The sequence below is a fragment of the Mytilus californianus genome, unplaced genomic scaffold (genome assembly GCF_021869535.1).
Source record: "Mytilus californianus isolate M0D057914Y unplaced genomic scaffold, xbMytCali1.0.p SCAF_2, whole genome shotgun sequence".
Classification (NCBI taxonomy): domain Eukaryota; kingdom Metazoa; phylum Mollusca; class Bivalvia; order Mytilida; family Mytilidae; genus Mytilus; species Mytilus californianus.
The window spans coordinates 53,347,334-53,364,099 of record NW_026262668.1 but is presented as its reverse complement, the minus strand read 5'-3'; the positions used below and the strand labels follow the sequence as shown (position 1 = coordinate 53,364,099).

Here is a 16,766-nt window from a genome sequence, read left to right as displayed (position 1 = left end):
ATGAACCAGATTTTATGCATATCCATTTAGTTTTTGACGGACTCTTTAAGTCAGAACATGATTTGACCTGTTTGAGTCAATTTGCAGAACAAAATTTCCAATCAAAGCTATGTGTTCTTCCTCTTAGCCCCCTTCTGAATCTGCCACTGTTGAGTTTATTAATTGATTTTTCCATACATTATCATTAATATCAAATGGCAATGCCTGACTTAATAATTTCAATAAATTTAGTTTTTGACTGATTTTTTAAAGTCAGAACATGACTTGACCTGTTTAAGTCAATTTGCAGAACAAAATTTCCAATCAAAGCTAGGTGTACTTCCTTTAAGCCCTGCAATGCCCGGCTTAAATATTTCAATAAATTTATTTTAGTTTTGGACTGACTCTTTTAAGTCAGAACATGATTTGACCTGTTTAAAACAAAATACATTTAATATTGAATATACCAAATAAATTTTTTTATTGTCCTCATTATTGTGACTTATGGGGACTTTATTCTCTCTGTCTTTTATCTGGCTCACCCATACATTTTTAAATCAATATGACAATACTATACTTAAAAGTTGTAATAAGTTTAGTTTTGTTTGACTCTTTGAAGTCAGAACATGATTTGACCTGTTAAAGTCAGTTTACAGAACAAAATTTCCAATCAAAGCTAGGTGTACTTCCTTTAAGCCCTGCTTCTGAATCTGCCATTTTCGAGTTTATTATTTGATAAGTTTTTAGAAACAATTAAGTCAAATGGTTATTTATTTTAGGGGATCTTACATATATTTCCTGTGTCTTTTATCTGACATTCCCATACATTCATTAAATAACATATGGCAATGCCCAGCTTATATATTTCAATAAATTTATTTTAGTTTTGGACTGACTCTTTTAAGTCAGAACATGATTTGACCTGTTTAAAACAAAATACATTTAATATTGAATATACCAAGTAAACTTTTTTATAGTCCTCATTATTGTGACTTATGGCTACCTTATTTCCTCTGTCTTTTATCTGGCTCACCTATATATTTTTAAATCAATATGACAATACTAGACTTAAAAGTTGTAATAAGTTAAGTTTTGTTTGACTCTTTGAAGTCAGAACATGATTTGACCTGTTAAAGTCAGTTTACAGAACAAAATTTCCAATCAAAACTGGTCTTTTTCTCTAAGCCCCCCCCCCCCCCCCCCCCTAATCTGAATCTGCTACTGTTGAGTTAATTAATTGATAAGTTTGTTTAGAAACAATTCAGTCAAATGGTTTTAAAATAATATTTTTTTTAACCAAAAGTTCCATATGTTAACTTAACAGAAAAAAAAGTCATAAAAATGCAGAAATAGAATAAAATTTTAAGATAATTTGATGAAATTTGTAAACAAAATACATTTGAATATTAAATATACCAAATAAACTTTTTTATAGTCCTCATTATTGTGACTTTATTATTGGGTGTCTTTTATCTGATTTTCCCATACATTCTTAAATGCATATGACAATTCCAGACTTAAAAGTTGCAATAATTAGTAAAAGTATAGTTTTTGACTGACTCTTTGAAGTCAGAACATAATGTGACTTGTTCAAGTCAGTTTGCACAACAGGAGTAACCTCAATGAAATATTAAGATATCAAATATATACCAAATTAACTTTTATATAGTTCTAAAAATTGTGACTTAATATTTGTGATCTTTTTTCCTACTTGTATCCATACATTCTAACAATCACATCACAATCATGACAATGCCCGACTGTTACAGTTGCAATCCATTTAGTGTTTGACAGACTCTTATAAGTCAGAACATGATTTGACCTGCTTGAGTCAGTTTACAGAACACAATTTCTAATCAAAGCTGTGTGTTCTTCCTCTTAGTCCCCTTCTGAATCTGCCACTGTTGAGTTTATTAATTGATAAGTTTTAAGAAACAATTAAGTCAAATGGTTATTTATCTTAGAGGATCTTGCATGTATTTCGTGTGTATTTTATCTGACTTTTCCATACATATCATTAATATCATATGGCAATGCCTGACTTAAAAATTTCAATAAATTTAGTTTTTGACTGATATTTTTAAGTCAGAACATGATTTGACCTGTTTAAGTCAATTTGTCAGAACATAATTTGACCTGTTCAAGTCAGTTTGCAGAACAAAATTTCCAATTAAAGCTAGGTGTACTTCCTTTAAGCCCTGCTTCTGAATCTGCCATTTTTGAGTTTATTATTTGATAAATTTTTAGAAACAATTAAGTCAAATGGTTATTTATTTTAGGGGATCTTACATATATTTCCTATGTCTTTTATCTGACGTTCTCATACATTCATTAATATCATATGGAAGTGTCCAACTTTAAAATTTCAATAAACTTAGTTTTGGACTGACTGTTTTAAGTCAGAACATGATTTGACCTGTTTAAAACAAAATACATTAAATATTGAATATACCAAATAAACTTTTTTTATAGTCCTCATTATTGTGACTTTAGGGGACCTTATTTCCTCTGTTTTTTATCTGGCTCTCCCATACATTTTTAAATCAATATGACAATACTAGACTTAAAAGTTGTAATAAGTTTAGTTTTGACTGACTCTTTGAGGTCAGAACATGATTTGACCTGTTAAAGTCAGTTTACAGAACAAAATTTCCAATCAAAGCTAGGTGTACTTCCTTTAATCCAAGAAAGTCCTTGCTTTCAGACTGCTTCTGAATCTGCCATTTTCGAGTTTATTATTTCATAAATGTTTAGAAACAATTAAGTCAAATGGTTATTTATTTTAGGGGATCTTAACATATATTTCCTGTGTCTTTTATCTGACGTTCCCATACATTCATTTAATATCATATGGCAATGCCCGGCTTAAATATTTCAATAAATTTATTTTAGTTTTGGACTGACTCTTTTAAGTCAGAACATGATTTGACCTGTTTAAAACAAAATACATTTAATATTGAATATACCAAATAAACTTTTTTATAGTCCTCATTATTGTGACTTATGGGGACCTAATTTCCTCAGTCTTTTATCTGGCTTACCTATACATTTTTAAATCAATATGACAATACTAGACTTAAAAGTTGTAATACGTTTAGTAAGTCAGAACATAATGTGACTTGTTTGAGTCAGTTTGCACAACAGTATTTACCTCAATGAAATATTAAAATAATAAATGTTTTGCTCTTAATACATTTAGCTTAAAGTGGATGAGAATATATCTTTTATTAACATAGTCTTATCATGAATAAGTGTCTTGTTTTTCCTTGGAAGATTTGAAGTATTGTCATGTAATGTATCCAATATTGTATTTTGTAAATCTTTTGATATTCAGAAAATTGTATGATCCATTTTTTCTCACCTGGTTTTTCTTTGAATTGTATTTTGAAATAATTGAAAGTGATGAGATAAATATATTATGTTTAGATTCTGGAAAGGAGAAGGTATGATGTCAGATGAGCCCCACTTTTTAAAACTCTTTAATTCGAAACTAGTAATCACCATATTTTTATGGAGATTGATAACAAAGTGGTAGTAATGACTGCTTCAAATCAGAACAAAAATGACCTCTCGAAGTCAAAATGCATTAAAAAGGGGCATAAATCTTATTAGAATATGAAGATATTAAGTCACAATATTTTGTGCAAAATCTGACCTGTGGAAGTCATTTTATGATAAATTAAAGTCTGACATAAACTGACCTGTACAAGTCACATTCTGTTGAGTGCAAGAAGGGAGACAACACTTACATCAAATTATATCTGACCTATGGAAGTCATTTTATTCTGACTTGTTTATGTCAGAGCTCTGACTGACTTGTGTGTAAGTGTATGGATCTTTATAAAATTGTACTACAAGGTTCCATATCACAAAGGGAAAGCTGGGTTTCAGTTTGGGGGTAATTGCCCTAAATGTTTAGGAATTTGGGGCCAAAAAACATACAGTTTCCAGAAAATAACTTGTGTTCAAGTGTATGGATCTCTCTGAAATTGTACTGCAAGGTACCATTCCACAAAGGGAAGGCTGGGATTGAGTTTGGGGGTGATGAATCATAAGGGTGTTCAAAAAATTGGGGGGGGGGGGGGATTTTTTTTTCCCTTTTTTTCCTTTTCTTTTTCTTTAAAATTTTCCATTTTAAGTTGGTTATTTTTTATTATATATAAAAGTAAATAATAATGATATGGTTTGATTTCATCAAAAATTGAAATATTTGGGTTCTTTGATATGCTGAATTTAACCGTGTATTTAGATTTTTAATTTTTGGTCCCGTTTTCAAATTGGTCTACATTAAGGTCCAAAGGGTCCAAAATTAAACTAAGCTTAGTTTGATTTTAACAAAAATTGAATTCTTTGGGTTCTTTGATATGCTGAATCTAACCATGTATTTAGATTTTGGTTATTGGACCATAATAGGTAAATTAAAAATTTTTGAGTTCTTAGACCACATTCATTCTGTGTCAGAAACCTATGCTGTGTCAAATATGTAATCACAATCCAAATTCAGAGCTGTATCAAGCTTGAATGTTGTGTCCATACTTGCCCCAACTGTTCAGGGTTCCACCTCTGCAGTCGTATCAAGCTGCGCCCATCGGAGCATTTTATTCCATTTATAAAGGGCATAACTCTAGAATGGTTAAAGTGACGCCACTAAAATTCAAACTTGATCTGTGTTTTGTGGTAATAAGCATTGTGTATAAGTTTCATAACATTTGGTTGAGGCAAACTCAAGTTAGAGAACGGAAACCAATTTTGGGATGTACAGACATACGTACATAGACGGATAAGGGTAAAACTTATAAAGGGGCATAACTCGATAATGATTAAAGTGACGCCACCAAAATTCAACTTGATCTGTGCTTTGTGGCAAAAAGCATAAAACGCATGATCTTTAATTTAAATACATTTTAAAATGAACGTTGAATCTTGATTCATTCTTCAAAAAAAATATCAATTGACCTAGTAATATACGCTACGGCCGGGGCATAAAAACTCATAAATCATGAACATTTCAGTATACCTTACACTCTATTTTAATCTGAAAATTTTGTGTGAAAAAAGTCGCTGAAACAGCTGGAAGTTTCAAGGCAATCAGCATCCTACAGAATATATTTCAATTGGATATTTAAATCAGGCATTATGTGCACTTATATATCATAACCTCTCCCTTACTACGAAACCAGTAAGAGTATTTTTTGCAACCAAAATGTATGGATTGGAATATTTGTTTTTCACAGTTTCTGTTAAAAAGAAAGTCAACTTGTCACATTTTATATATTTGGTTTTTGAATAAAATAAGCTTGACTGATTACTTAGTCAATTAACATATTAATCCAAACTACTCACTGATTGTCAAGGGACAAGTCACATTTAATTCCTGATGATTCATGTTTAAATCTGATGATTGGACAGCGGCTACTTGGAATTATCTGTGTGTTACTGCAGGCAGGAGCATGCTCAATGAGTATACGGGAAATTAATTTGCACTTGTCCCCATTTGTCATGCCATCCACATCTGCCTGTTGTAATGGTCCGCTGGTCTTTTTTAAAGAATGCACATCTCGCGTGTATGGCAGGTCAATATTCTATGTAATAGAGAATATGATTTTAAAATACAGAACAACATATTTCATAGAATAAATCCGTCCAGAATTCTGTAATAAAAAAAAATCAGTCTCAGATATGCTCTCAGGACTTTAAAATTGAATGTAAGCATAAACTTATTGTACGCTACTAAAAGAAAAGGCAAAGGATACACTTTCTTTGATGAATTCATTTTGTTACAAGTATATAGTGGTAATCTTAGATATTTGTCAAACAAATTTCAACAATACAGATTCTCACAGATTATTGCTTCTCCTGAAAATTAAATAATTTATCAATATCTTGAACCGAGATTATCCTACCATAACTAAACATGTTTGCTTAAAAACCAGAATATTCATTTTAAATTCCTCAAATTTAATATTAAGAATAGAGAGTAATGGGCAAACAAAATTAAGAATATAGAAAAATGGCCTAAAAAAACAAGCAATAACTCTTATCAAAATTTTAGAGTTAAATTCAAACTTTTAAGAAAGTTGTCTTTGAATTTTAGTTTTAATACCATTTTTATAGGCTTATTGTATTCTGTCCAAATACTGAATTCAATTTATTTGAAATTTTAACTTGCCAATGTAAAAACAGTCAACTGAAATGTATGTGCAATCACCCTATATTCAAATCAAACCCTTGTTTAACAGTAATTCAATCAAGTACTTACAGAGCTGCGGACAGATATTCCAATTTTGTCCAATCCTAAGTAGACATCCATGTCACATCCCTTCAAACCAAATCCATTTACAGATGAACCAAACTGGTTAACAGTAACCCCTAAATAGCAAATACTATACAATTATTGTCGTTTAACCGTGTAAATAAGTGTGCTATTTACTTTTGGAAAACTAATATTCAGTAGGGATTGATTGTTGTCTTCCATTTTTGTGATCTCTGTTTCAATCAACCCAGGAATGAACTGATACGGTGGTATCTTACTGTGTATTGAACCATGTTTCTCATAAAATTTGCACAATTTTTCATCATCTATACTTACAAAACATGATTTTTTTCACTGTCTTTGTTGTTGTGAATTTTGCTTATGGTTATGATCGGACAATCTGAATAGGGGATCCTGAAATTCCCTAATTCCAAATATAAACTACTTACATATTTTCTCCCGATTACTTTTCACTTTGAGTGTATGTTTATTTATCTAAAATCCATTATTTTTGAGAAGATAATTTTATTAAAATGTTATCTCTCTTATCCAATTTCAATAATTTTGGAGAGAGAAAAAAAAAGGATTGCTAAGAAGGTCTTCAACTTAATTTAGCGAAATATAAAATAAGGAATTGTGGTATGGTTGCCAATGATTGCCAATTGCTCCAGCTTTATCAGTTCACCCACTTAAACTATATTATTGATTTTCCCTTCCATTTGTTTTTATTTAAAGAGTCTAATGTCGACAAAATACAGGTCTAAACTAGAGAAATTATAAGTCTAGTTAAAAATATATATTTAACAACTCTTTACATATAATACTTTCAGTTTTTCACCAAACTCCAAAAAGAGGGATTTTTACTCAGCCGACACTGAATCCCATGTCTCTTCTGTTTTTCTCTTTTAAGTTTTTTGTTGCTTTTTGCATATTAAACTTAATTTCTCTTAACAGATGAACAGCAAGGCAACATACATGTTTTTCTAGCACGGTATTGATAACTCCAAACATAGGCATATCACATTACCCGGAAAATATTTCTACTAAAAGCAATATAACACTCAGCTGACCAACAATCAACTTTTCACCCCAATCAACTCTAGAAGTATTTTATACAAACCAGGAAAGAAAGGTGAGAGAGCCTGTTCCAACACTTTACATATGTAGTATCTCTGTTGTAGCTCTTCTGGGCTGGCTTGTATCAGATCCACTAAATAAGACATCTGTGATTGAATCTGAAATAACAAAATCAATTGTCAGATATGAGAAAAGTATGTACATTTGTCCAAGGTCATTAAATTATCAAGCTCATGCATCATACTATTCTGTCCTGAATTCAACCTTATCCTACAACTGTGTTCCAACTTTCAACAAACAAAATAATGAAGCATCTTTTTCAATATTCAGGAAAAGTAGAATGTAATTCTGAATGCTTAGATGAAATTAAAAAAATATAGAATTTAAAATTGATACTATTAGTCAGAAGAGCGTTAGTTAAGGAACAAAATAAGCTAAAAACATTGATAGGTTATGGAGCTCCTTTTCGAGATATCTAATTCAAAAAAAAAAGGAGGGAAAAGGCTGACTCAAGACTTTTACCTTGTATTTGCATTGGTATTATTTGGTCTCAAATCAAAAGAAAAGAAATATAGAATCTGCTATAATTTTTGTTAATGACCTTTTATGAGCTTTTGAAGTCTTATATGAAAAGAAAAATGGGTGTTATGGGGCAAAATATTTTACCCTGTGTCATAGGAAAAAAACCAAGGAGTCCGAACATTTGACAAAAATTCCTAAACCTGACCTAAGTACATTCTTAAGCAGTCTCCTAAAATCATTGGTTGTTATTCAGTTTTGTCAAATGTATATAATTCTAGATATTTACCCTTCATATACATGATATAGTTTTGACCAAACTTACACAAGAAACTTCAATAAGACAAAGGTGAATAAGCAGGAAAAAAAATCAACATATTCTTAAATCATAAATGACATTCCTTTAAAATTTAAAAAAAATCATCTGAGTTATTTCATACATCAAACATTGTCAAATGGACATGCAACCATAACTGACCCAAGACCCATCTCCAGAAACTTCACTTCCCTTCCTACTATCCCTAATTCAGTCTGCATTCAACAACAATAAACAATTATTTGAAAGTGATAGTACACAGAGGCTGTTTTACTTTGCATTTACCATAAATCCAAAGTTGTGCTTGCTAACTTTTTTTATTGATTGATTGATTGATGAGTAAATCAAAGAAATTTATCAAAGGACCGGAGAAACAATTATCTCATTTTATGAATCAAGTCCAACAACTCTGTAATAGAAAATGCCAAAAAAAGGAAGCTTGTCTTATGGACCGAAGATCATTGTGAAAATATTTCATGAAGACTGTTAGTTATTATGAGAAATGCTTAGATAGATGGACAAAGCTAAGATTTCCTATAAAATGTCCCTCCATCTACCTGCATATGAATAATTTAATCAGGATTATTAATTGTTTACTCACTGTGATGCTAGCATTTTCATTGCATTTCTTCTTTAATTCAGCAATTGTAACTGGCAGAGGATCCTGTGGGTCATCAGCTCCTTTTCCTTTCCTTGCTTTCTTCCCCATACCTGGCAGGGATGGCATGCCTTTCATTCTTTTAGCACCATCACCAATTTTTAGATCAAAAATGGACTTTGGTGGCCCCATAGGTGTAGGTCTGTCTCTGCCAAAATTTCCTGGTCCATCTTGACCAAAATTGCCAAAATTACCACCTGAAGGCCCTGGATAGGCACCTGGTGGACCTCCTCTTCCACCAAAATCTGGACCTCCTCTTCCACCAAAATCTGGACCTCCTCTTCCACCAAAATCTGGTCCTCCTCTTCCACCGAAATCTGGTCCTCCTCTTCCACCAAAATCTGGTCCTGGACTATTTCCCAACAGTCCACCTCGTCCTGGACCAAATCTCCCTATGAATTAACAAGATGGGACCTTTTAACACATGCAACTGATATCAAAGAGAGATAGGGAAAAACAACAAATTTTATTCAAACAGACCCAGCATGGTAAATAAATAACTTGTTTTTCTATGCATATAATATATTGTGGTTGTGAATACTAAATTTGTTGTCCACAACAGATGACCACTACACTTTCTAACAGTGAAAAGGTACTTAAACATATTAATGCTAACTTTTTACCTGCATAAATATATTACAATCCATAATGAAACACTTAATGTATCATTCAAAATGTTACTATTAAAGCAATGACTGCTCTAATGTGTATTAAAAGATAGGCATCTAGAAACTAAAATTGTTGCCAATACCATCTCCAGAGCTCAGTTATACAAAAATGCCCTTTTGGGACATGTATTCTATATAAATTGGGCGGGGCTTTAAATTTCCCTAACCTTTGGGCACATGGCCACTAATAATTGCTAAAAAATATTTAAAATAATAAAATTGAAACGTTACTAAGTAACACTGATCTTGAAATTTGACCTTCTGGCTCCAAAATTTATAGACGTCTTCCCCTTCCCTACATCTTTCATCTGTATCAGTAACCTTCCAATCAGGAAAGGCCAAAAGGGAAACCATCCTAAAAACCATTTGTTTCAGACCCAAAAACAGACTGTACATACACTACAAAGTGACACTGTATGTTCCAAAAAAAATTTTGGAAGCTTAAAATACTTGTGCCTTTGGATTCTCTACAGACCCTATTATCCAAATTCATTGTAATTAACTTTTGACTACCTACTGATTCTCATTTTTGAAATCATGTTAGCGGAAATATTTTTTTTTTTTGGCTCAACTTATACATAAATTTTAACAACTTTGAAATTCTTCACAAGAGTGTAGCGCACCTGGATCTAAATACATATTCAACAATGGCCACTATCTAACATTGTACACTATAATATGATTTATGACTAAAATCTTTTATAGTTTTTAAGATAAAAGGTAAAAACACAAACAATTTGTTAAAATGGTCATTTAAGGGCAATTACTCCTTTAGATTTATCTGATGACTTCCACCATGTGGACTCATTTGTATATGTTGTCTTACTAATAATTCTTGCCATTTCAAGTTTCTCCCTATCTATCATAGTTTTCAAAATAGGCAAAAATGGAGACAAAAAGTTGTAAAATTCATCATTTAAGGGCAATAACTTCCATGAGGAGTCATCTGAAAATTTCTGCAATGTTAACTTATTTGTATGTCTTGTCTTGCTGGTCACTTTTGCTTTTTTAAGTTTCTCTCTACTATTATACTCGCAGTTTTTAAGTAAATAGACAGTAAGTAGATCTCAACATTTTGAACAATTTTTTCCCCTTCAGATTTGCTCTATTTATAGTGGTTTTCAAGATAAAAAACAAAAACTTTAGCCCTGTTGGTTAGCAGGAGGGATCCTGGGACATAATTTTAAAACTAGATATCCCAATGATAGTCGTGGCCAAGTTTTGTTCCAAGTAGTTTCAGAGGAGAAGATTTTTGTAAAAGGTAACAGACAACGGACAACAAAGATAGACGACAAGCGATGAGAATAGCTCACTTGACACTTTTGGTCTGGTCAGGCAAACTAATAGAAATAATGGGGATGATTTATAACAAACCTCGTCCACCAAATCCTCCTCCTCTTCCTCCTTCTATCCATTGCCCTCCAAAGCCTCCACCCTGGTCAAAATTATCATCCATGTAAAACTGTTCATCACCTGGATGTCCCCCTCTAAATGGACCAGGCCCAGCACCTAGTAAACTAGGTAGCTGTGGTGGCCCTCCTAGTCCAGGACCAGATCCCATGTCGTCAATATCTTCATCCTCTTCTCCTCTGTTCCAGGGCAACATTCTCCTTTCTTTTTCTTCTTTTTCTTTCTCCCAAGGGAAGTAAGGTTGAAGTTTGAGCTCCCTAAAGCTTCTAGGACGAACGGTCAGCCGAGAGCTATTCAGAATGTGTGGTTCATATTCTACAGCATGCTTTGCACCTTCTTTAGAACCAAACTCTATTATGCAGAATCTTGCTGGCATCTAATAAAATGAAAGCATAGATAATTAAACAACAACCAAACAGAAACCCAAAATGGTATATATTTGTTTATGTTTCAAAGACTTAAGCTCTGAACTTTCTAAGTACAACAAAATGTAGCTGATCACATATTAAAAGGAGCTAAAAAGTTCATATGGAGTTTCAGAATTTATCAAGTGTTGACTTCAAGTTTGTGCTGGTTTTCTAGATGATGCTTGTGAAACAACCAGTTACCACGTTTGGTCAGTGGCATGATATTTTTATAAAAAATCTTGGGAAAACATTTTTTCCTCTAATATTGGACGAACTGGAAATTGGTGCATTGCCTGAGAATACTGAATATGAACATGTACAAAAAATCTATCTCCTTGAAAACATGTGAGAAAGTTCACCACAAATAAATATATTGGTTTAAATTGTGTTTTTTATTCATTTTTCATTCATTTCACATTTGTTCCAGCACTGAATATCAATGATGTTGAAGTGATAGCTAGGTAGATTGATAATGTTGATCAATCAAAATATCTGTCAACAAGCACCGGATTTTTTTTCACACAAATTGTCATTTTGAGATCTAGATGACTAGAAAGTTGGGAGTCAAAATTTATTACCTGTAAACATGGTAAAAGTGTTTGAATATAACTGATAATATTTTCACTCGTTTAATTTGGCATGAAATCATTTTGCATTATACGATAAAGTGTAAATCTGGTGAAGACACTTGCACGAACCAGTATTACATAGTAAATAAAGCACTTTGACCTGTGGAAATTTGCATTTTTCTACGTAATTTAAAAAAGTTGGCCATAATTTTCGCTGAAAAGTTATTCAATAATGAAGTAACTTGTCGTGGAATAGAATTTCTGATTCTGAGCTTCTGGCAATTGTGAAGAATTATAATTTTCATGATAAGCATGACATGCACAAGAGTGCAGAGTTATGACATCATTACTGCTTCAATGGTAGATCTTGTTGATTTTATATTTTTCAGAATCACAAACTTTAATATCTAAATTAATTTTTTTTTTAAATCAGTCATTAGACCATGACTCAGGATTTGGGCCAAATAATCTCCAAGGAAATTAGATGTGCCAATGCTAATTCAACTGCACATCAAATATCACTGACTCACCATTAGTGTTTTCCCTTTAACTGACCTAATCACAAACTTTAAAAACATTGATCATGGATAACAAACAAATTTCTGTTGTAAACATGTACATGTACCTTCTTTTTCTCATGCGTCTCCATCACAATTTTATTGATCGATCCAAAGTTTTGAAAATACAAAACTAATTCATTTTCTTCTGTCCTGGGAGGGAAACCTTTAACAAATATACTGCATTCAGCCACTCTTTTCTTTTCCAAATATGCCTGTAACTTTTCATTATGCTTTTTACCTGCCATATGTCTATCATATTCTTCAGCTGAAAAAAAAAAAGATATATATTTATATAACTATAAGAAATAAATATAACATGTATAGTTACATTTGCATATATACTAAAGTCTCCCTGTTTGACTGTTTTTTCACTTCTCCCTATAACTCTGAAGTGTGATGACCCATGCAGTGATAACAGTAAAACACAAGTCATGGCAAAAAAATTAAATACAGTCAAACCTCGTTGTGTCGAAGTCGAAGGGACCAGAACAAAGTATTCGACTCATCCGAGGTTCGACTCATCCGAGTTCGAGTGTGTCGTCAAAAATTTTTAATGCAAGAAATACGGTATGAGATTTGCGTAAACTAGATACTTTGAACAGTGTGCCTTTTTTCGATATGACACACTTTATAATTGTGTATGCAATCGCCATTGATGGTCCTTCATAATAATCAAGCACACAAGAACAGATACAAATCATGCAAAAATAAAATCAATAGTCTACACAAATATTTATAAAGGTCAGTCACTATAAATTATGAAATCAATCGTGGAACGAAATAAGTTCTGAACGGTCTCTGATGAGGGTGTCTGCTGTACATTAAATTATCATGAATTTATCATAATTGTCTTAATCCTTTATTTATTGTAATTAATGAGTTTTAATTCTAACGACTGATTTAATCTCGGCTAGTGTCATTTAAATTCGTTTCGTTTTTATCTCATGTGAAATATGTTCAACACACTAAAGTTCTGCTTGAACAATCAACAAAGGTGTTAATTACCGGCAACCATAAACATGTCAATTTAACTGTTATACAAACAAGTATGTTTACTCAGCTTTAATCTCTTTTGAAAATGATTAGGTTACATAAGAAATACATCCGATTTGAGTTTTTATGATTAGGTCTGCATCTTTCGAAAATTCTTACTTTCGAACTTCGAGTCAATTTACATTAATTCTATATCGACAGGACTATGAAATTTACTCGACATAACCGAGTACTCAAATCAACCGAGTTCGACTCATCAGAGGTGATTATGCGTTGATCAAACAGGAAATTACTTCGACTCATCCGAGTTTTCGACACAACCGAGTTCGACACAACGAGGTTCGACTGTATATATGAATACATGGAATAGGAAGTGTTTTATACATTGTTATACGACGTACCGCCATGACTGCTGATGAACTTAATTTTATAAGCTTTTTTTCATTTTTCTTTTTTTATCTAATACAAGATTCTTGTTCAATTTTTGTTGTGTAAATAAAGCTAGTGTTCTCCTCTGAAATTTGTTAAAGTGTAAACATGGTAAAAATTCAGAGCTTGTCACCTACATGACCTGTACCATGTGTACAGCAAGAATCATTTACACTGAACATGCTAAAATGTCTGATGAACAATCCTCTTGTAAATGTAACAAGCTTGCTTGAAAGATAAAGATTGATTTGTCTAAAGAAGACCTTGTGGATTTCTATATCTTCAATACCATTTAGAATAAAGATCTAGTGTCTATCTGTAACTTCACTACCATTGAGAATAAAGACCTAATGTCTATCTGTATCTTTGCTACCATTGAGAATAAGGACCTTCTAATGTCTATCTGTATCTTCACTACCATTGAGAATAATTGTCTTCTTTTATAATGACAAAGAATTCGATTGAATCATCATACATGTATAATGACGAACTATCATTTAAAACACTCAACAGCTACCGTGTACCATAGTAAACCATATGTTCATTTATAAATGATCTTCCAACTGGTGGTTTTCCCGGAAAGATTCGACATTGCAAATAAAATATCTTTATGTCACAAATTTATTTCCAAGAGGCATTTCCCCCCTGAATGACCCAGGTCAACCAGGACTGTTTCCATTCATCTTCATCTCTAATAGGGGTCAAATCAGCTGATAAATATGGGAGGATCAACCTGAGGAGAACCAGGACGAATTTGGGCTTGAATGACATGCAACTCACTTCAGTAATCCCCATCTGATTTTGTATATTTCTTTACATTGTAGTCCGGATAATCTTGGATCATGCTTAGGGAACCCAGGACCCTGTGGAGCAGGAGCAATTATCTATGCTGAACACATTAAACCTGCTGCAATACTACATAGACCTGTGGCACAAAGAGGATCCATCCTCCTGGCGCAACTCATAGCGATTCTCATGGTCCCTGAATACTGCATTACAGAAAATATGTACAACACAATACAAAAAATCTAAATTTTCTTTGACAGCCAAAGCGCCGTGGGATTACTAACACTGAACTGGGCCCCAAATAGCTACATCTCCGTAATAAATAAAAGAAAACATTGAGCATCTTAGGCAAAAAGGACTAAATGTAATCATATCATGGACACCAGGACATGCCAATATAGCTGGTAATGACGAGGCTGACATCCTTGCAAAAACAGCAGCACAGGAAGCAAAAGAACTACCACCGGAAAATAACGTCATAACACTACAGGATGTCAAACAGGCAGCCTATAAAAGTACAGGAGAAAAATGGCAGAGAAGATGGGAAATATCTGAGAGAGGCAGGGACCTTTACGAAAAAATACCAACTACGAAACACTCAATTATGTATGATTTTCCCACTAAAAGACATTTCAGTATATTCGCCCAACTAAGAACTGGCTATACAGAACTCAACTACTACAAGAACCGAGTAGGCCAGACCAACGCCATAGAATCATGCAACTGTGGAGCACCTGAAACGCCCCACCATTTCCTTCTGGAGTGTCCCTGCTATGAGAACGAACGAGAAGATATGTTACAACAAATATCCAAAGAGGTCGGGATCAGTAACCTGAATTTAGCTACTATGCTAACGAGACTAGACGGCGAGAACACCGAAGAGACAAAAGCCAAACTACAAACAGTGGCACATTACATTGACAGAACAGGCAGATTTGATACTGCTGTTCCTCAATCACAATCTTAACCAGTGCATACTAATTTAAAGCACAGAGAAGAAAATACACCGAGAAAAACGCACCAAAGAGAAAACCTGCACATTGGGAAAATTCGTGCCAACAGGCCTTAAGATTGAGGATTGAGGATCTTGTCTATTTATGATGTTGATCTATTTTGTTTTTAATAGTTTCGGCCTCATCGTAGAAAGGCGTCAAAGCAAAAAAAGATAAAATAGCCTTGCAAGGCGTCATGATTATCAGGACTATTTACATCGTGGGTAATTATAACCGATAAATTTCTTTACCTGATGATATTGTTGAGGTACAAACATCGCAGATGACGAACATACTGCCACGGCTTCTACCTCGTGAAGGCATTTTCAATTTTCTTGCACCTACAGAGATTATTTTCAAAAGTGCAACAATTATATTCAGGTCTAGTAGGCCTATGCCCTTTTTATCGATCGAGAGTGTTGGTTTGTTGCCGGCGTGCTTTCGCTTTCAACCGGAAATAAATATTTAGTCACAAATCCAAAGCCTTTTTTTTCTAAAGCCAAAACATACAACTTTCTTATAAAGATTTATTAGATTTTAAAATAATATAAAGAAATTTGCATTCAAACTCAAACAAAAAACTTTATATTTTAGAAGGACAAGTTGCAAATGGACGAGTGTCCTATGGATGTTTCCCCTTCAAAACCATTTTAGATATATCTATGGACCGTTTTTGTAAAACACAATGACATGAACATGGACCTGAAAATATACGACTCGATTTATATCAATATATATATTAATCAATTATATAGAAAATGTGTTTTGAATTGAATAATAAAGCATCTACTTAAAATATTGCTTAAAAATAAAAAAGTTTAAAAAGATAACCAAGGGGTGAGGTCACTTAATTTGCATAACGTATACTCTGCATATACTTGGTTGCATCAGAGACATATATGTCTCTGTGTATATATGTCTCTGGTTGCATGAACCCGGGTTCACGCATATATATTGGTTGATTTTGTAGTCTTTCGGAATACCAGAAATTGCCTTTTGTCTTTTCGGAATACACCTGTTCTTTTCTATGACCGCCTGCGTAATAGCTAATTAATTGATCTAATGAATATATATGTATTTGCTATAGAGATACGTGTTAATCGAGGCTTATTGATATCCTACGTCAATAGCTAAGTTCTCTAAATTACAA

At 32.9% G+C, this 16,766-nt stretch overlaps 1 protein-coding gene across 2 annotated transcripts in view; it reads right to left on the bottom strand.

The window, feature by feature from the left end:
- LOC127730001 (speckle targeted PIP5K1A-regulated poly(A) polymerase-like) overlaps nt 1–16,063 on the bottom strand; it is a 29,526-nt gene extending 13,463 nt beyond the window's left edge. Inside the window, exons 1-8 of one of the 2 annotated variants that reach the window (XM_052238007.1) lie at nt 15,868–16,063; nt 12,482–12,681; nt 10,845–11,256; nt 9,078–9,194; nt 8,746–9,029; nt 7,353–7,467; nt 6,239–6,348; nt 5,323–5,561 (exon numbers count right to left, since the gene is read on the bottom strand). In XM_052238007.1, coding sequence (XP_052093967.1) covers nt 5,323–5,561; nt 6,239–6,348; nt 7,353–7,467; nt 8,746–9,029; nt 9,078–9,194; nt 10,845–11,256; nt 12,482–12,681; nt 15,868–15,940 — 1,550 coding nt within the window. In that variant the 5' untranslated portion in view covers nt 15,941–16,063. Of the gene's footprint in view, nt 1–5,322; nt 5,562–6,238; nt 6,349–7,352; nt 7,468–8,745; nt 9,195–10,844; nt 11,257–12,481; nt 12,682–15,867 lie in introns of both variants that reach the window. The other variant, XM_052238006.1, reaches the window with a different exon arrangement.
- Nucleotides 16,064–16,766: the final 703 nt, after the last annotated feature.